A 20487-nucleotide genomic window follows, 5' to 3' on the forward strand; every position below is an offset into this window, starting at 1 on the left:
TGAATATCCGGTTGCGCCTCTGCTTTTCATGTTTGAAAATGGGGCTACTTAATGCCCCATATAACTGTTCCTCTGAAGGCCACTTTTTAGTATCGAGACGTTGGAAGTTTTGGATGAGCAGCGTATCGCAAAACGTTGTAGGACGCTTATTTTATCCCTTCAGCCAAATAATACCTCTCTCCTACATGCATACACTGCTGATACACATCAGGGAGTTGATGGACGTGGATGCAATCGCTTATGACCCGCCCCCGTTTGGCGCTCGATAGCGGACGCGGTCGGGCACATCGGCGAATCCAATAATAGAACATTGAATACAAAGATAAACCCATGCATGCTATTGCAGAATTTGGAAAGACTCGGACGTTTACATAAACTTGTATACCCGTGGATATATGCATACTTCATCAGGGAAAGCGGCTATCAGTAGATAACTGTTCCCTTAATGTATTGTGTGGATCAGCCAGACTGGAAGAATAATATACGATCGCTTTCACTTATGCGTTCAAACATACTAGGCTATCACAGGCGACAAATTTAATTACTCAGATACTTTGCACTCCACGGAAAGAGTTCCGGAGATTGCGGCCAAATTACTATATATAAGAAGGGCACGACTAACATATCGACCCGGGACCAGTAGTCACATGACAATAGAATCTGTCAATCAGGTGTAGAAAGGAGTTCAAAATTGACTAAGAAAAGACAAACCTAGAGAAACTGAATAAAACTGGAGTTTTGAAAGTGATGAGGTATCTGCAGCCTACCAGGAAGACCACCGTATTCACACAGGTATTACGAGAGCGGGTTTCAAGAGAAGAATTGTTTACGGGATTTGGCGGTCGCCAAAAAAACCATGTGTTGGTAAACGAGTGTAAGCAGAAAGTAATGGCCGCCGACTAATATTGACATAAGGACATTCTGTTCATGAGACTGCATTTACAACAGACTGGTGCTTGTGTAAGAAATTCAACAAAGTCGTTCAATCATGATGGAATCGTATTAACTATGAGCATACATTAAGGTTGTCAGTACGAATATATCCTAGATACGAATAAGTCCGGACGTAGCCTCAAGTCTATGGCGAGAAGAAAAAAAGCTTGGCAAATGCGTACAAAAACCGTGTCCTGATACATTTTAGTCGTCACTCATAGAAGACGTCGGGGTGTGTCCGTTGGTCGTTTGTCTCGACATGGCGGACGAGGTACGTGGTACTATTGTAGTCAGATTCACAGACGAGCTGTTCCTCGAAAGCGAGTAGATCGGTGTCTGGAGGGAGCTACTAGTAGTTTCTCTAAGCAGTCCGTTTGAGAGAACAGCAGGACTGTTGGGCGACGGAGCGGAACTTCGTGCACCACTCAGTGTATTGACGCTCAGGTGATAAGGTCTAGCAGTGGGTGGAGTAGCCGGGCTTCCAGAACCGTTTCCGCTTTCGTATCCACTAACGGGAGGGAAGCTAGATGCCCGTTTGTTCTGAAATGGGGAAGCCGCGCGTTGGATGGGAGCAGCCAAGTCTCGCAGTGACGTGCGAAGTGCTGAAGTGATTTTTACAGCGTGGTTGTGGGTGTTCGAGAAAGATGGAGTCCCTGGTCTAGAAATCATTGGGCTTGATACGGTGTTTCCGGCCTCCATAGCATACTCCATCCTATCAAGCTGTTCAGTAGGATATAGAATTCGTCGCCAACGCCTAGTAAGCGTTCGTAGGCGCGGCCGCATACGCCAGAGGGTGTATATGCAAAGAGTGAGCACGGTTGAGTAAAAGGCGAATGCAACAGGCGAAAATCCCAACGAATGTCGGGTCAATCTCTGTGGAAGTCGATGAGAAATACTGTCCTCAAGGGCATCAAAGTCCCAAAGAACGGGATTAGGAGGGGGAACTGGAGGAGTAGGTTGCATTGGATCCGCAATTGGGATGGCTTGTTTAGAAGCGGGGGGTATATCTTTGCAGGCTTCAATAACCATCTTCCCCAACGTCCATGAAATCGCCGTGTCATTGACCGACTCCATGCTTTGGAATGTTGGAGACGGGAGTTTTTTTGAGCTCTGAGTTTTCCCTAATCCCTTTTCTTCGGCCGAGATACTGACAGAGGCAGCGGTATCCTGATCCGTCGAGTTACCGTGGGAATCCACGATACGCGGGATGCCAATGCCTTCATGAAGAACATTTACAATCCACGCCGCTTTGAAGCATTGCATTTCCAGACGCTTGAGCTCAACGTTACGCCCCCATTGGCCAACTTCGACAATTTCGCCATATTTTTCCGTATGGCCGTCTCCACCTAAGCCCTCCCTACCGTGTTCCACTCTAGCTTTATCATGCGCAGCGACAAGCTCGTCCCAATTCTGGCCACAGAAAGCACTGGCAGCACGCTCGTACTGCACAAAATCGTAACCGCCGCCCAGACCAAACACGTTCTCGGACGAGTACCAATACTCGGAGACCCCGATAAATCGAGAAACAGAAAAATCGATCGGGGGTGCAGGGACGCCGTTGAAGAGACAGGATCGTGAATCGGGGCACGGCGCGTGCTTATTTAACAGGGGTTCTGTTGCAGCCAGACACTCGTTGAAGGACCCGGTGCCAAGTAGCGTGCGCGACGTAGAGCCAGTTACGGGATCCAGGTGTTTCTCCCGTCGAGTGAGATTGGCAGGAAGGCACGGGTCCAAAACGACGGATAAATCTGCGCCCCCTTCGACAGTCGGAGTGGTGCTTGCGGTCGACGCATCCTTGATGGCCTTGTCGATATATCGTTCTCTGGCCTGGTTCGTTCCATATCCCAGCCAAGTCGTAACGAATACCTTGTGCCGGATCTCGTCCCCACCCAGTAGCCTTAGCCGGACATCGACGAGTGAATCTTGATTTTCCGGCAGTGCTTGTTGCTTGTGCGAGGGCTCGTACGCGATCTGTGTGGATGCCCCGCCCATATCCAAGAACCCGTATGTTGAGCCATCAGCTTCGGAGGAGTCGGCTGACTTGGATTTCAGATGCATATCGAATCCATCCATGAGATAATTCACAGCCAGCCAACCGAAAAGTCCTTCTTCTTCCCCTGATATAATCCGCACGCTCGAGCCGCAACCATGTCCAGCACCCAGCCCCGAGTTAAAGTTTGAGTCATCAACCTGGAAAGGGGTTCAGACTAACAAACTACCATAATTATAAGATAAGGATCTTACCTTGAAATTCGAATGGAAACGTAGGAAATCGCATACTTCTCTCAGCACGTCCCTTTGTTGTGTAGGATGTAGGAGTCTCATTCCAGCAGTTGCGAGCAAAAATATAGGCGTTTGGGTATGAAGAGAGGGAGGAATGGTCACTAATGCATGAGCCAACAGTGGGCGCAGGTACGCAGCAACACCGCTTGGCTTATCCGCAAACGTGGATAGACCTAGGACATACGTTAGATTTTTCCCTAAATAATTAGAAACCCGTCTTGCCTGGTTCAACTTTCTTGATCCATTCCTCACCATCCATCGTTCCCTTTTCTATTTTCGGTAGTTTGCCATGGTTGGGACTCCCTGTATTGATAGTGAGATAAATATGAATGAGTGAATTAGAAACTCACCTGGTTCCGCTCGCACAATACGAGGATCTTTCCAGCTATATATTTGGAGACGGGACCCGGAGGATCCCGCGTCTATCACAATACCAAACCGGCGTGATGCAAGCCATGCATTGGAGGCAGTAGGTGGGGGCATGTGCACTGAGTGGGGGTATGGATCGATCTCTTGTCGTTAACTCTATGTATGTATCCCCTCAGAGTTTAAAACACGGCATAACCCTATCTGAAGTCTTCAGTGTCCAGCCGAGGTCGACAACTTGCTGACTGCAAACGTGGCATCCGGAAGGAGCCCGGGCGATTATTTGCGTTAGTTTGGCTTTTATCAAGAGGCAATGTGCATATTAACCAAATACATACATTATGAGTTATAATTACGAGGAACGTATTTTAATCCTCTGGTCGTCAAATGGGCAGATAGGGTCAGGCTATTCAGGCGCGCATGTTTGTTATGTAGAAGTATTTGTTCACGCATCGCCGTCAGGGTTCAACCGTATCCCCACGTCAGTTGGACCACCTATTGGATCGCGGGAATCTTCGACGACGAACGATACAGTACCACTATATTAAATCATTTGACTACACATCTAACCACTATGAGTGTACCGCTATAACCACGACGCACAATGCTTAAGCTTGATTAGTACCTTCATCAATGAGGTATAGTGAGTTGTGACCTCAAGTCGCCCGATTATCCGCATACACGATGATTTAAAGCTTAGAGAATACTCTTTCCCCCGTCCGACCCCCGATAACCAGTTACAAATACAGGATCAGTTTTCCTACCTTATAATGGATTTTATCAAGAGTGCCCTCAGGAGTGCGGCAGCGTGAGTAATTGAACGGACGTGCCAATCCACGCAAACCAAACCCAACTCATTCCTCTTTACAAAGAGATTATGCACAAGAAATGGGTGTTCCTCGCGCTGTGTTCGATCATATATTCCCATTGGATGATGAAAACGGAAACGAATACGACCCTCCCACCCCACCCAATGAAATACATGTACCCAACTCCCAGCAGCAACATTACGGCCCTACTGTCTATGGCGAGGACGGAGAAGAAAAACAGCCCTTACATTATAAATTGTCTCAAGCCACTGGTAAACGTAAAGCTGTCCTCGTAGGCTGCAACTATCCTGGAAGCATAGCACCACTAGAAGGGTGCATAAATGATGTGTTCAACATCAAACGCTTTTTAATAGGTGTGGCCAATCATTCTTCAATGTGATATTTTATCCACAGCTCCCGCTAGACTACTTCGGCTACGAAGAGACAAACATACGTGTCCTCACTGATAGTGAGAGCTCTCATGGTGAAATCGGCGAAGCCCTTTCCACTCGTGAAAATATTGTGAGTCCACCATCAATATAACGTAACCCCCTTCATTGACCTGTACCTGGGGACAGGTCGGTTATATTCGCTGGCTGGTTGAGGATGCTGAACCTGACGATTCACTGTTTTTTCACTGTATGTAATAGCGCTGTTCAATTTGCTAGGTTTTTTTTATTGACCAAATGTTTATATGACTGTAGTTTCTGGCCATGGGAGGCAAGTTGTTTCATCCCTTTTTCTCGTTATTTAGATTAAATTGACAGCCACTATGGTTAGCAATCAAAAAGATCTAGATGGCGACGAATATGATGGCATGGATGAGTGTTCGCCGAGGTTTCTGGCTAGTCGTATATGTTGAACTAACCCCTTCATAATAGCTATCTGTCCTACCCACTATGAAACTGCTGGGGTTCTAGTAGATGATGTATGCCCTCGTATTTCTTCTACTGACGACACTTCAGCTCTTCTAATATCATCAGGAACTACACGACCTGCTAGTTAAGCCTTTGCCCGAGGGAGCAGGCCTAACGGCTCTTTTCGACTCGTGTCACAGTGGCTCTGTGTTAGGTATGTATAGACCATTTTAGCTCCAAGCTCACGGAGTCTGGACAATTAATCATGAACCTACTTCGTAGACTTACCTTGGACGGTAAGTACGTTTGGTATATGCGCCGATTTTTTCCATAATTTCGCGAGCAGTACGAAACCTCCGGAGCAATTAAGGAGCCTGACGATCTTCAAGGCGAGGCTGAAGCTGAAGCTGTTGCAATTGACGCTCACCAAAAGCGATTCAAATGGTCCCCTGCCGATGTGGTACGTTTAAAAATGAATGCGGGATCAAAGCAAGCGTGAAATTAACTTGAGATTTAGATCTCGTTATCTGGGTAAGATGAAGCGTGATTCGTATATCATAAAGTTGAGTGCTCTAATAGAACCAATTCAATAGTTGTAGAGACAGTCAGACGAGTGCCGACGCCCAGTTCGGTGGCCTCCCCAGTGGGGCACTCTCCTATGCATTTATCCGGGCATTTGGTGAGACTAATTGTTGCTGTTCATCGGCCCTGTGGTTCACCAGTTGTTGTAGCCAAATTCCCCCAAATGACATATGCTCAACTACTGAAGGTCATCCGCAATGAACTACGTGGGAAATTTGACCAAAGGCCTCAGGTAGGTTAGGGCGCATGTCATTGAATATTTATTCATTCATAATATCAATAGCTATCATCCTCCCACCCAATCGACATGGACCTATTGTTTATCCAGTAATATAGGTTCACTGTAAGCCACATCGGTACCATTACTGGTTTCTGATACTTGAATACATTGGCATTATTCTTGATTATCCAAAAAGGACACACCACCAGAGCGAATTTTGGTCAAGAAATTATCGTACCAGCGACGAATAATATTGAGTGGAACCACAGTGTCTGGGGACAGAGACCCAGGATCTGAGACAAATGACGACAGGTAGGTGAACATATGCTTCACGATTTTCTCTGCGAGTATAGCTGGGTCCGCCAATCCTTGAGAAGCAGGTTTTACTAGTTGCCCAGTCGACTGGGCCGTCTGTACCATGGAGTTGTTATTAATCTGAGCTTCAACTGTTTGAACAGGTTCTACTGCAATCCCTAGAATTGCGGTCACGTCATTCGCTGCGGGCCCTCCAATTGCAGCCGCTGAAGAAAGTGTTGAGTGGGACTGTAGTTGTGCAGGTGTGTAACCGCCACGTAATCTGAACACTGCCGAAGGTTTTTCGTTGGATAGCCTGCGGTAATCGGAATTAAAGATCGTTTCTTGGGCAATCATGGCCTTTAATCAAGGGGCGATGAAAGGAACACTACTTACATTCCAAGGAGCTGAAACCCCTTTCCCGGCCAGTGAAAATGAACTGTTGCAGCGTACCCAGGTGGAAACGGCACTGTGTATTCAAATGGGCTAGAGTATTAGTCTTCATGAAACCCACCGAATGTTCTGGAATTTGATCGTACCCGTGCCCAACATGAAAACGCATATGTGATTAACATTGGTAGCTGATTCAATTGTGAATGCTACATGTGTTTCGTCAATTTGTTGGCATTCAGTTTGCCTGTATGCTCACGCGCATGTTAGATGCCAGCCCAACTAAATTAAGATATAGAACCTTACAATAAACGGCCAGCAACGACAATTCCAAACATATTCTGAAAGATACGAGGAAAGAAGTTCCTTTTCAAAACAACTAGTCAAACAAAGTCCTGGGAGTATAGTGTGACGTCGTCAACTTGGTGCCAAGATGTGAGACGAGATGAAAGTCATACTGAAAGGCGGCGCTTAAGTGGGATAGCTTCATCCTAAGGGATCAAGTAAACACGGATAAACATTACAATCCTTCTCAGTATAGGTGCTACAAAAACGACTGGTACAGTTACGCATGTATTCTATACTTATACATCTAGTAGAATAGGATCATGGGATTACAGGGGTAGGCGCCTTGGACACAGTCAGGTGAGCTTTGAACATTGCGATATCGTTAATTCGCACAATACTCTCTGGAAGAGTTAATTCCTCTGTGAAACTTGTAGCAGGGTATTGAGCGGAAATATCTGGGATACGAGGTAGGATAGAGGAAGAAGACGCGTGATTTTCGAGATGCTTCGTCCAGAACTGGACTACTGTATCCAGAGGGGGCTCTGCAGCGCTCAACTGTCGGTATTGATCTTCATCAACCGGGACACCTTCTTGCTTGAGGACATCTAGGAGTGCTTCAGACGCAGCAACGGAGAATTTTGCTGGTGCTTTCTTTTGAGAGGTAAGATGAATCGAAAGTTTTCGCCGTGTAGAAGAATTATGATGAACATAGTTATTAAAGAAGGTTTCGATATCTTGTTTTGTGATTAATCGAATGCTCTTTGCATCAGTTTCCCCTAGAAGCAAATAGATTAGTAACTCAGCGACTATGATAAGAGAAGTTCGACATACTCCTAAGAAAATCTTCGTAACCCGACTCGATGTGTGTCCAAAACCTGCTTGCCTCTTCTCCCATATTCTTCAAGCGCTCGAGTCTCTTCATTGCGAAAGCATCTCTTTGACGCTCGAACTCCGCTTCCGACATCGTTTTTAATGTTTCTCGGAATAAATCTAAAAATCCTTCGACTCTATTTTCGAGATAAACCGGCTTCCGCTCGCTTTGAACTGTAATGTGCCATCCAATCGAACCATGAAGGAACCAAGCGCTGGAGCTGACCACATAACCTAGTTGCTCTTTGGTACGAAGTTGATTAAAAGCCGGCTCTCGGATCATCTGCGCAAAGAGCAACAGGGTTGCTCTCAAGGGAGCGTCCATTAGATCGCCAATTTCAACATAATAAGTCAGGCTTGAGTTCAATTCGTCCTTGTTAGGGACAACGTCTTCCCAGACGTATTTGGATCCTAATACTGATTTATAATACAGTGGTATCAAGGCTAGGGAACACTTACCAGAAGGTAGAGTTAATGATCTCGGGAGTGACTTTTCCGCCGCGGTTATAGGCCGAGACCCCAAGATACTCTCGATACGGCCACCGATCCGCAGCGATTCCTAAATCCAGATTCAGCATCGCGAACCCGTGTAATGGGTATCCACACCATACCTCGGAATTAATGTTTCCATGAATCAACGTGGTTATATGAGTGCGTGCCAATAATTCCCGAGCATGGTGTTGAATATCATTTGGAGTTACATCTTTCCGAGCAAGTCAGCATCCAACACCAGTTTCAAAACAAGGCACGTACAATCAAGCTCAGCGAGCTTCTGCTTGGGAGTCCAGCTTGTTTCACGCAAGAAATGGTCTGCGTAGTAATTTGAGAGAGTATAAGGTTGAGTGAGGTAGAAGTTCTCAATTTCCTGTTGAAGCTGGCGCGGACATCGATTATCAGTTCATGTGTTTGCAACTCAGCCACCCAGGGATGCAACACTCACCTGCTCCGCAATGACGGTAACTCGATCTTGGGTTATGACAATACTCTTCACCTTCTCTAGAACGTGTTCCATTAGAACGGAGAGTTTATCATTGTATCCCTCAGAAACAACCATGATGGACGCCCCGTCGCACACAATTGAATATTTCATCCCCGCTAATTCGGCATCATAGGTAAACTCGGTTAGCGTGTCCTTCACCAGGTCAACGAACATCCTTCGAGCGAATGAGCGGAAGTTAAATCTTAATGTGAGAATATAACTGACCTGGAGAGCAGGCTGTGTCTTGGAGTCGCGTTGCATATGGGATTCATGAGGCGCACGATGATGCGCGCTTTAGGAATCCAAAACTGGTCGTCCTTCTTGTGCCAAACAGTAGAAAGTTCGGTGGTGTGTAGCTTCACAGGTTTCTTGGCCGGCTATCGCTATCGGTTAGCAACATACACTCGGGGAGTGCCCAAAACACAAACTGTTTCAATGACAGCCTTTTCTACATCAAAGTTCTTGGGAATAAATTCGTTAGGCTTGGGGATGTATATGCCGTTAAATTTGCTTAAATCTTTGGCCTATTAAGTGGATCAGTTTCACCAACTCGCGTTCGTGTACGGGATCACATACCTCTTCAGCTAGAGCAGCTGAGATAGACTCAGTCCAATACTCGGTTCCATACCATTTCTCTTCGACCCAGGCACCTTCAGGCAGTCCTTCTTTTGCCATAAGCATAACACGGCTTTGCTCGACCGTGAACGCGTTCAGAAGACTCCGCACAGCAGGTTCATCCCATTCCCACACTAGCTGTTCGGCGCAAAGCACCAGATGGCGCGGGTATGGGCCCGAGAGTTTCTCAGATAGGGACGATACGTATTTATCAGCGGAACGTTTCTCAGCAAACCTGAATCTGCTTTCTGCAATCAATTTGTCCTCTTCGTGAATATACGTCGGAAGCGAGGACGCTTTCAAGTACTCAAGATATCGGTATAGTGTCAACAGGACCTCTTTATGATGATCTGCAATTCAAATTAGGATAAATGAGGTTACGATCGAGGATACTAGACCTACCCATGCCGTCTTTTGTCAGGACCATTGTGACCTTGAAAAAGCTAAAGCCTCGGCCACCTCCATGTATCCCGGCGGATAGATAGGAGATCCACCCCTTATTCTTGAGATACGCATGTATCGATCCTGGACCCTCGTGACCAAGCAGATGACCCAAGATCATCGCTGGCTAGTTCTGATTATTACACCTACCTACATCGATCATCTATATTACCTACCTTCGTAAGGTACCGGGGATCTTGCCACTCGCAGGACCAAGAGATTTCCAAAGCACGAAAATCCATGACTGTTTTTGCGTAAACAATAATCTATCAATCGGAGGTAAGTTTCTGATAAGTACGCCACAATTCAACCCACTCCATTGTGCTCAGGACCGCGGGGATCTTCTAGCATGAGTGGTGTGCGTCCCAATCCCCGGTTCTTTACTGCCGAAAATTCTCGCACGGTCATGTTTGTGAGATCGTCGAGAGACTCTGGACTGCATTAGAAAGGCCAGAGTAACTGCAAATAACTAGACTTACCTGTGCCAAGAATCACTAATTTCATTCGTTCCGCTGAATATTGACTCTCCCACCATTCGACTAACCGGCGCCTCGTTTCTCGCCCCGCAGCACCACCGTCTCCTGTCTCACTACTTTCCATTTCGGAGGGACTGGGAGATGGTGCTTGGGAATTTGCCAAAGAGTCTGAGGCATTCGGTGCTAGTAGCTCTGGGTGTGCCTTCTTGCGTGAGGCGGCGGTCAGTGTTTCTCTATTACCAGTACCGAACTTCGCCCAGGGGTGACCTATTTTGGAGAGGGATTTGTTGAGTTGATGAATCCTCCAAACATCATTTTGACGGTTCTTCTTGTTTTCGGAGTCAACCGCATTGAGCTCGCGTGATGTGCAGGATTCGCTGAAAAGTGGGGAGTGGAAGAAGCCTGAAAATCGTTTTAAGGCTCCAGGAAGACTTTTAGAACCGACATTAAGTAGTAGTTGGTGTTATGAGCGGAAGTGTACGCATTGGTGCTACCGCCATTACTAGTGATAAACTGAGTGAGAGTAATTAGATTGGGACGTGAAGCAAGGGTATCGATCTACCTCTGAATAGGCGTTTTCCTTAGGGAATTGCTCGGTTCCCTAGTGTGAAGAGGTTAAGTGTGTGATTCGACTGGTGGAGTGCAGAGTGGGCATCAGGACTCACCATAAACGAGAGATGCTCGCAGAAATGCGCTAGGCCAGGTAAGTCATCCTAAGGTGTGTCAACACAGTCCACACCTATAAGTGGTAATATAAACCGACGAACAGGATCATGAAGGTGTCCAACTTCAACATCCAGACTTGCAGCGCTTTTATCGGCGCTGGGATCGTGAATCAAGAGAGCCTCAAGGTCGTTTTCGAGCTTTATATATCGATAATCCCGATCGTCGACTTCTGGCTTCCTTATATCCTTCTTAAACACAGAATATCCAGGCAGATCTGCAGACGCAGGGATAGTACTCCAGTCTGCTGGATTGTATAGTGATTCCCATAGGGCATTTTGCTCCAAAGACCGGAATTCAGAGCCCGCCATGAGTGAAAGTTGGTGTCGAGACGCAATGTTAGATAACTGCGGTGGCCGACGAGAACAACGCCACCTCCAAGTGGAGATGCGCGGCATGCAAAGACTAAACCAGAGCCGCGGCCGGAATGATCTCCATCGTCCATCGTCGTAATTTCAAATAGCCATGGCCCCTCAAACCAAATAAATATGCACAAGTCAATATCACTGGGGCGCAACCTCTGCTGCCACCATGAAAAGAGGTCACGACCCCAGATTTCAGCACGATTCATCCTTCAAAAGGACTCATAGATTCATGGGTACCAACAAAGACCATTCCATGGAGTATCAGGAATATCCAAGTCGATCATGGCATGCCTCATCCATTCATCCTCAGTCAGATGACTACTATGACGATATTGGTATACCATGGGCTTTGTGTTTTTTCAAACCTTCTATCTAAGGTTAACTTTATCTAGACGCCTATTCATCCCCAACCCCATTACCTCGTCAACCGAAAGGAGCAGGACACTCTGTTATGGAATTTGACCTGAGCGAAAGCTTGGGCGCGCGCGTCGAAGACAGCGACGGCACTGCCCGCTATGATTGCAAGTAAGTATTCCCCATAAAGTCACATATTACTTATCTTAAGATTGGATGTTAGTAGCGTTAAAAAGACTGGATATTATGGTACGACTAGACAGGGCTCACCTAGAAACCATGCTAACCTAGATACCACGCGCATACATTCGCATAGATCGATCAGTACCTAAACAAAGTACCTCCTCCGTTAACCAGGCATCGTGTTCTCTATCAAAAAGCCTGGTACCTGTGTCCACGCTACGTATGTGCAAGCTCTTTCTAAACGAGCGCAGGCTTACGGCACTCGATAACACAGCTGATTGGTGCCGCGATATATTCAAGTTTGGTGTATTCAATGCCATGCAGTCACAGTGCTTTAATACGGTAGATATCTAATTTTTACCTCCGGGTATCTCGGAATAGCTCAGAAGCTTATCACTGGCAGGCGGTAAACACCGAATCTAATATGGTATGTCCTGAAAAATAATGGCGTTTTAACCCAATAAACTCTCGGATAGGTTATCAGCGGTAAGTAGCTCTGCTGGTAATGATTTTGGGTGGTAAATAACCAAGTACAGCTCCTACTGGTGCCGGAAAAACTGTGCTATTTGAGCTATCCATAATTCGATTGCTCCAATCTCAAAGCAATGTAACCCAAACTACCTACAAATGCGTTTACATGGCACCTACCAAGGTCAGTTCCTCGTTCCTGGTTTGGAGAAATTTACCTATAACTCTGTGCAGGCCATCTGTTCGGAGCGTTCAAGAGATTGGTCGGCCAAGTTTTCACACCTGGGAATTAAGTGTATGTACCACACTCCTCCAGATAGGGTATTCAATTGAGTATGGTCAAAGGCTGCGAACTTACTGGAGACACCATGAAGTCAGGAAGAAGTGCATGGAAGGAGGCAAAGAATTGCGCTATAATGTGAGTACGCCTAGTTGTTGCCCACACAAATCTGATGGTACATTTCTCCAGTATTACGACGGTACGCAATACTATATCATATCATGCTAGCGCTTATTCTTTCCAGCCTGAAAAATGGGATTCACTCACCCGTAACTGGTATGTGATTCGTCGATTGGAACAAGCTATAAAAACCAAATTATGACTTCCAAAGGAATGATTCAAACGACTTTTTACAACTTATCAAAGTGTTCATGGTTGATGAGGTGAGTGCTCCCCCCGTGATTGTATGCCCCGACTTGAGCACAGGAATAGGTTCATACTGTAGGGGAAATCACAAGAGGAAGCTGCCTGGAGGTAGTTGTATCAAGAATGATGCAGCACGGGAACCATGTGCGCTTTGTTCTAGTCTCTGCCACCGTCCCCAACATCGAAGATCTCAAAGATTGGTTGTCATCGTGTTCGAGCGGAGAGCCAACTCGCATGTTTAAAGTAAGTCCAATTCACAACGACCTCAGACTCTGTTGAATACCAGGCGAATATATTTTAGTTTGGAGATGAATACCGTCCTTGTCGGCTCCAACGGCACGTATATGGATACTCACGGCCGACTGGACACAATGATGTGGGTGCCAACAGCTTCGCTTCCTAGAACCAAAGTGATAACTCGAAAATAAGTTTTAGTTCATGAAAACACTCGACTATAAACTATTTCCGATTATTCAAGAACACAGCACCGGCAAACCGGTGCTCGTGTTTTGTCCTACTCGAAAAAGTTGCGCGCTCTTTGTGTTGTTTGTACATACGCTCACTCGGATATCTTATACAGGTGTTATGGCCACGGCGAGCTATCTGATGGGAGTGTGTCAAAAGATGGTGGAAAGTAAAGAAAATCTTCCTTGGGAGCTTCCGCGCGGGTTGGTGACTAGACATCCACTCCTATTGGGAGATAGTGGCTGATAGCTGCATTAGAATAGACAACATATTCTCCGAGCTACAACTTCAAGGCAAGTAATCGCCACGACTCAATGTCGAACTTTCGATGATGATCTTCTTCGTCCAGAGTTCGCTGCATTAGGACTGGGTGTCCATCACGCTGGACTAAGCCTTGACGAGCGGCACACAGTTGAACGACTCTTCACCGAGCGAAAGCTGAGCGTTATCGTAGCGACTTCCGTAAGTAATTCTAATCCCGCAGCTTATATCCACTAAGTTGTGCTTTTCAGACACTGGCCGTTGGAGTTAATTTTCGTGAGCAATCCTATAAGTAAGAATGCACTACACTAACTCGAAGTATATCACCAGCCGCACATATTGTAATTGTTAAAGGAGTTTCCCAATGGACAGGTACAGGGTGGGCTGAGTACAGTAGCCAAGATATTATGCAAATGTTAGGTAGAGCGGTAAGTCAAGGGTACCTATTTTTAATGAACCCGTGCGACTATATAATGGGCGTCAACTTCTAGGGCCGACCACAATTCGGTAGGTGTCTCAATACATCTTCGGTTCTATCCACGCAAGGTAACATCGTACGCCTACAGACCGCGAAGGTATCGCGATCATCATGTGCGACAAAACGCTCGAAAATAAGTATAGACTTCTCGCCACGGGAGGATCTGAGCTGGAGAGCACATTGCATTGCAACTTGACTGAACACATCAACTCAGAGATCGGCCTAGGTATACTGGCATAGTCATTTAATGTCTTTTGGCTCATCTAACTATTTGAGGATAGGCACGATCAAGAGTATTGGTTCTGCGCAACAATGGCTCCGAAAGACTCTTCTGTTTCGACGCATTCAGAAAAATCCAACGCACTACAAGCTCGGCATGCCTGAAACCGCTTCTTGGGAAGAATGTGTAGATGCACTGGTTATCAGATCGATTGATACGCTAAGGGGTACACAGTTGGTCGAACACGATGAAGACGAAGGTACCCTTTCATTGACTCAATTCGGGGAGATAATGAGCGTAGGTCTAATATACTCACATATACACGTAATTGCCTGACCTATTTCTATCAGCGAGTAAGCCATTCCTTTTCCCTTAAGCTCAATGCTCTCTTCCTTAATTCCTTTTAGTATTATATTCGACAATCTACGGTAAGTAATATATTGTTTTCGTATTTGCGTATACATCTGAATATGAGTACCAGATGAAGTTATTCATCGAGTTCGCGGATAGTAGCAATACCGCATGCTTGCGCTCAGTTGTGAGTTGAAATGCAGGGTTATGTTTGGCGCCAACCTGATATGCGCAGCTCGTTACTTTGTCTGACGCCGAAGAGTAAGCATAAAGACCCTATAACAGTGATACTTAGCTAATCGTACGATTAGGTTCAAAGATATGCACATGAGAGGGGGTGAGCGGCAGGTGAGCTTTTCTAGGAAGAATGACGTTATTGTATGCGATCTACCAATTATCGCTCCCGTTTAGGTCTACAATAAATTGAACGAGCACGAAAACATACGCTTTCCCATCAAAAAGCCGAGACCTCGGTCGACAAAGCCTTTCTTTTGGTTCAAGTGAGCGTCATAACGCATGTGAGTTTTACCCTGTTGATACAAATAAACACAGGCGATCCTTGGAGGAATCCCCTTAATGTCCCCTGAATACAAAAGTCCAAACTCTCAACCCCATATGGAGGCTCTCAATGTGATACGTCATGCACCCCGAATGATTACCGGTACGCGCACTCATTCATCCCGGGCTTACAGTCGAACTGATCTCAGTTCTTAAGCCCTGGTTGATACGGCGCTCATAACGAAGAACGGGTCATTAATAATCAATGGGATGAACTGTGAGTTCATCCCTCTACCACATGGTACACCCGGCTACGAATGGCTGAATCGGAACAGAATGAGATGCCTCAACGGAAAAGTCTGGGAGGATCGACCGGCGGTGCTCAAACAATTCGATGGAATCGGGGAGAAGTCGTGTGTTGTTTCCCGGATATTACCCATCATCGTTAAAGCTGATGGTCGAACTTTAAACTAGGTGTAAAGTAAGCTCATATCCTATTATTGAAATTCATCGTCTGATGGACATTTGGGTGGCTAGGTGCTGGCAGAGAATGGTATTACAACTATCAAGTTATTATCGGTCCAAAACCCTGACAGGATTGATATGGTGAGGGGCAACAATATTAAACTCCGAAACATTAACTGTCCGAAATATTCAATAGCTACTAAACCGGCGGCCGCCCTTTGGCTCGGACATTGTTCTGAGTGCTCGTGCACTGCCGATATACTCGATTTTCATTGAAGAACTGTCATCAACAGCGAACAAGATAGCGAACACTATTGATGTCAAACTTTTGGTTTCTGTTTTAGCCCAATACGCATCGACGGAAGGAAGTCAGAGTCGGAGTGATTTCGATACCCGAGTAACAAGCATTTTAACCATAACTTCCGATAATCAGCTTATAGATTTCAGGCGAATTAAGTGAGTTTAAACATTTACTATCCGTCATGGACCATCCATGACAATTGCTCTTTTAGTACCAGACGCTTGCTCGAATCTATTGACTTTTCAATCACAGCTCCCTTGACAAAGCCATCCCAAGAGGTGTTCGTCATTGTTTCATCCGACAAGTTTGCCGGGATAACCGAACGGTGCAATTTCAAGCCGACCCTCCCCGCAACCACCTATCCAACCCTCAACACTCGGCCTCCTAAGCCTACCGAGGTACCAATTCGGGTATTTTCGTTATTTCCGCCGTCTGATCGTCTATTCAACAGACTGAATATATTGAAGAGGAAGTTCTAGATTTGACAAACTCAGATACTCGTAAGTTGATGAAGCCTATAGTACTCGGGATTACCCCTCCGCTGAATTGGACTTCTTCAAGCCGAAGAATCGACCTCGAGTAAGAAAAGCGGAGAAAAGCGAGTAATATCGCAAGGAAAAAATCTGCAGCCCGAGTTACAAAAACCCGCCTTCCCAACGGAAATTATGCGTATGAGTAGTACTCTCAGAGCGTGGCTATTATTGACTCTAATCAAAACATAGATGCCACCACAGATGTAAGGATAAGACTTCATGTCGGCATATATGGTAGGTTCCAGTTAAGTATTTTATGCCTAAACTGTCGTTTACATGCACATCATTCAGTTGCCACGAAGGTCTAACTAAGCCGCCTCCAAGCCCTAGAGGCGCTAAGCTAAAGGTACTCGAGTCGATTTTAAGATCCGGCCTTGTCGGAATCGCACTTATTGTAAATTCAGTCCACTGGGGATAATGCATTCAACAACCCCATAGATTCCCAACAGAAGCCTAAAAATGCACTCGAAAAACAAAAATCTCAGCTGGATTACCTACATGGTAAAATAACTGATGGGCTCGGCCGGCTCAAACGCGACTCGCTAGTGCATCCTCGGGATACCCATTCTAGCACCAAAGCGACCGTCAGATACGTGGATTCCTTGCTCAGTAGTCCTATTAAACCCTCTGCATACAAGCCCGGAGAGAAATCACCCAACTCAGACCAAGACCTTCCGGAACCATCGCTTATACGAATTAAGAAACACATCTCGCCAGGATCTGGGAGCACTAATTATGACGACTCTGATATGGATCAATGGGCTGCAAACCTACCCTCTGAAGTATTGGAACTAGACGTGGAAACCCCCACGTCACCCACTAGAGAAGATCAAAATGATGGTCGATTGCCTATAGCTGTTTCTCCAATTATCAAAAATAAGAAGCGACGGGTAATAGATAAGGGAAATGAATTAAGCGAACACAAATCCAAGCGCTCCAAAGCAGAATTTCCAGCTGGGGTGAATACCCCTATACGCAGGAGAAAGGGAGTCGAGATCTTACCTACTCCCCGCTCGTCCTCTAGACCTCTTGAACCGGTGAGAATGGGTAATATTCAGTAGCCGAAATTTTCTGATTTACGGACCGGGTTAGCCTATCCAGCCGAAGCCATTGTTTCTGCCAGGTTCTTCTGTTGGGACACCATCACCCCGAATCTTCAAGGCTTCAGAGGGCAAGTCCAAGACCCCAACAAGTGAAGATGCTTTTGAAGATTTTATGGATTATATATTCGAAGGAGTGAAGGTAGTCCCGGGAAGTACACGAGAAGATACAAGCACCATGGCCCGAATCGAGAATATTCAAGTTCCTAAGTGCAAGCCAGTTGAGGTGTCATTGGAACGCAAATACTTTCAGGAATCTCCCTCAAAGGTGGTACAGAAATTAACCAGCATGGTTCGTGCAATCTACTATTTCTAAGCGCGTATAGCGCGGTACTTGCACTTATCCACGCCTACAGGTCTCAAGTGAAAACGAAACGCTCCTGGCAAACCCGCATGACTCAATGGCCGATTTCAATAACTGGCTCGACGAGAACGGACTGTAAGACATTGGTAGAAGGTTTACGGTTCTACTCCGTGTCCTATTTTGTGGAAACAGTCAGCAGGGATTCGTAAAGTACTAATGATACGAGATTGAAAGAGATAACAATGTCTCAGCCTCGCCTTAAAATCCCCCATCCACTCCCAATTCATAGGCTACTCAAAGAGTCGCTGAAATACCCACAACTTTCGTTGAAGGTTGGGTGTGTTTACGGTTTACCAGAGTGATCATCATCGACAATTTTACATAAAACAAATGACTTGGTCTAAGACAAACGTACAGTGGAAAGTAAGCAAAAATGTCAAGAATAATCAAGTATGTCGGCCACCGCCAGGTGATCTTGCGTCATGACGACTCAACCAGAGGGAGTCGCCGGTCAGCATAGATTGTTTTTGCAGGGTCGGCAGTCAGTCTTGACGTATTGTCTGGACCAACATTCCCGTAAAGTGGTATGAACCGCCGGATGCTGGCAATTTGTACGTCGAGTTTAGGTTGAGCGGAAATTTTAGCGCTGGCTATAAGGCGCCTCAGGGTCTAGCTTATCACGTGAGAAACCCGATTCTGCTATCGTGCGAAACAAAATTGGGGTCAAGCTACAATGTCCGCACCCGAGGCTCCAAAACTACCACTTGAGGGACTTCCCAAGCCATCTGGAGCAGCAGCAGTGCTTCGATATACTGGTATACCCCCATCATGGTTTCAAAAACGACCAAAACTTCCTTCTCGAAATTGGCTGATATTCTGGGGAGTCCTTGGTTCAGTCACCTCGTTATATATTTATGACCGAAGAACAGCAAATAAAATCAAACAGGAATATGCTGACAAGGTCCGATGGAGGTCAGAAGAAAAGCTCAATCCTCTGGAGCTCCCGCGTAGAGTGAGAGTCTATGCGTGTAGGTGGCCTGGGGACGACGATCATGACCGAAGTATGAAATACTTCCGCAAGTATGTCAAGGTGAATTTAAATGTTACGACTACATTTATGCCCATAAATTAATATGCTATTAGCCTATCCTTGTCGCAGCTGCCGTGGACTTCGAGCTAGTCAATGGAAATAGACACGGTGGTTTGGCTAGGAGTATTGCTGACAAGATAAAATCCCGGCGTCGGGAAACTCTTCCCCCAGACCACCCCCTTCGGGGTGATGATCAAGCATCCATTGTACCTATTCCTTCAGCAACGACACCGCAAAAACAACAAGAACGAGAGATTCAAGGAGGTATCCTGATTGTCGGTCGACATACACTCAAAGAATATTTCCATGGACTCCGTCTCGGATGGACAGAAGGACTTCGTGACATTGATCGAGAAGAGTTACTCGCACGCCAACTTGCGTCTGATGGCGTATTTGACGAACCAGAAGATCTCAATAACGAGACATTGTCAGACGGTAAAGATAGTGTATGCCTCATACCGGAGTCAGCTCCTCCATATCTGGTCCCAAGTCACCCTTGTTTTCACATGTCATATCACAACCTGCAAAATCTTCTTCGAAGACATCTGGACCTCAACGAATAACTCAGTCCAATGAGACCCCTGCAATTCCCCAAGAGATTCCCCCGCAGCCCCCTCTCTTGCTTCTGTCTTTTCAAAATTTAATCGGATTCAGATACATTCCTCATATGATCATCGATTTCTTCAATGAACGCAGGCGGGCAAAAGAGGGTGCCGAGGCTGCATACACCCTCATTGAAGGTCATACACGTGATTTCATTCCCCCAGAGCATAGAGCCGATCTAGATTCTCTCTATTCCCGCTCTGATGCGGCAGAGCCAGAGGCGCTGTCAGTTTCATTACCAAAACTTGGACCACAGGGCGGAGACATTGACTTTGATATCGACCTGGAGCGCTACATCCCAAAAAGTTACGATAAAACACCTAAAGAAATAGCCGACGCTCGGAAGAAGTACTATGATGCACTGCCTGGAAAGCTGGTTGTCGCAAGATCGCTGGCGCGCGGGGAACGGGAGCCGACCAAGGAGGAACGTGAACACCCACCCCCCACTGAAGTGGAGCTCACAACTGAGCGATTCAAAAAGGAGCTAAAGTGGAAGGAAGAACTCGATGGTTGGAAGCTGCTGAGAGCTGGAAGTGGCGTAGACTGGGATCATCGATTTGTGAACAAACTTCACGTTTACCAGCCACCAACGGAAACCAGTGCATAGATACCCAATCATGCTTCGATTATGAATGTAGAACTACTTATCACCACTCCTGTAAAATGATCATAATCA

The 20487-nt window shown here is 46.1% G+C and overlaps 5 protein-coding genes across 5 annotated transcripts; 2 read left to right on the forward strand and 3 right to left on the reverse strand.

Moving 5' to 3' along the window:
• Nucleotides 1-1137: 1137 nt before the first annotated feature.
• RhiXN_04466 (guanosine-diphosphatase) lies at nt 1138-3699 on the reverse strand (the record flags this gene model as incomplete). Its single annotated transcript, XM_043324283.1, has 4 exons — nt 1138-3123; nt 3178-3389; nt 3430-3519; nt 3567-3699. The coding sequence occupies 4 exons, from the start codon at nt 3697-3699 to the stop codon at nt 1138-1140; spliced, it is 2421 nt and encodes an 806-aa protein (XP_043176702.1).
• Nucleotides 3700-4352: 653 nt separating this feature from the next.
• On the forward strand, nt 4353-6161 carry RhiXN_04467 (ICE-like protease (caspase) p20 domain protein; the record flags this gene model as incomplete). The annotated part of the gene is made up of 13 exons (XM_043324284.1): nt 4353-4390; nt 4455-4724; nt 4766-4913; nt 4970-5030; nt 5159-5218; nt 5273-5319; nt 5375-5462; nt 5531-5544; nt 5595-5708; nt 5766-5779; nt 5842-5927; nt 5980-6062; nt 6114-6161. The coding sequence occupies 13 exons, from the start codon at nt 4353-4355 to the stop codon at nt 6159-6161; spliced, it is 1071 nt and encodes a 356-aa protein (XP_043176703.1).
• A 63-nt stretch (nt 6162-6224) lies between these two features.
• RhiXN_04468 (uncharacterized protein) lies at nt 6225-6701 on the reverse strand (the record flags this gene model as incomplete). The annotated part of the gene is made up of 1 exon (XM_043324285.1): nt 6225-6701. The coding sequence occupies one exon, from the start codon at nt 6699-6701 to the stop codon at nt 6225-6227; it is 477 nt and encodes a 158-aa protein (XP_043176704.1).
• Nucleotides 6702-7340: 639 nt separating this feature from the next.
• RhiXN_04469 (insulysin) lies at nt 7341-11524 on the reverse strand (the record flags this gene model as incomplete). Its single annotated transcript, XM_043324286.1, has 17 exons — nt 7341-7798; nt 7854-8303; nt 8352-8451; nt 8504-8595; nt 8646-8766; nt 8833-9046; nt 9097-9248; nt 9300-9395; nt 9448-9836; nt 9889-10054; nt 10104-10193; nt 10243-10358; nt 10407-10780; nt 10849-10916; nt 10966-11004; nt 11069-11116; nt 11171-11524. 17 exons carry the CDS (start codon nt 11522-11524, stop codon nt 7341-7343), a joined length of 3327 nt encoding a protein of 1108 aa, XP_043176705.1.
• A 220-nt stretch (nt 11525-11744) lies between these two features.
• RhiXN_04470 (mitochondrial import inner membrane translocase subunit TIM54) lies at nt 11745-20418 on the forward strand (the record flags this gene model as incomplete). The annotated part of the gene is made up of 43 exons (XM_043324287.1): nt 11745-11826; nt 11884-12016; nt 12082-12094; nt 12162-12229; nt 12280-12370; nt 12432-12455; nt 12505-12514; nt 12565-12680; nt 12731-12791; nt 12842-12914; nt 12966-12975; nt 13021-13052; nt 13108-13250; nt 13303-13385; nt 13444-13518; nt 13578-13668; nt 13723-13810; nt 13871-14069; nt 14120-14144; nt 14199-14296; nt 14360-14375; nt 14435-14572; nt 14628-14863; nt 14974-14994; nt 15048-15104; nt 15153-15178; nt 15229-15265; nt 15470-15578; nt 15633-15828; nt 15890-15896; nt 15953-16021; nt 16077-16336; nt 16393-16579; nt 16633-16681; nt 16743-16850; nt 16904-16948; nt 17017-17060; nt 17119-17751; nt 17807-18106; nt 18171-18253; nt 19151-19208; nt 19262-19635; nt 19677-20418. 43 exons carry the CDS (start codon nt 11745-11747, stop codon nt 20416-20418), a joined length of 5310 nt encoding a protein of 1769 aa, XP_043176706.1.
• Between the last annotated feature and the right edge of the window lie 69 nt (nt 20419-20487).

This window comes from Rhizoctonia solani, chromosome 1 (genome assembly GCF_016906535.1).
Source record: "Rhizoctonia solani chromosome 1, complete sequence".
NCBI classification, from domain to species: domain Eukaryota; kingdom Fungi; phylum Basidiomycota; class Agaricomycetes; order Cantharellales; family Ceratobasidiaceae; genus Rhizoctonia; species Rhizoctonia solani.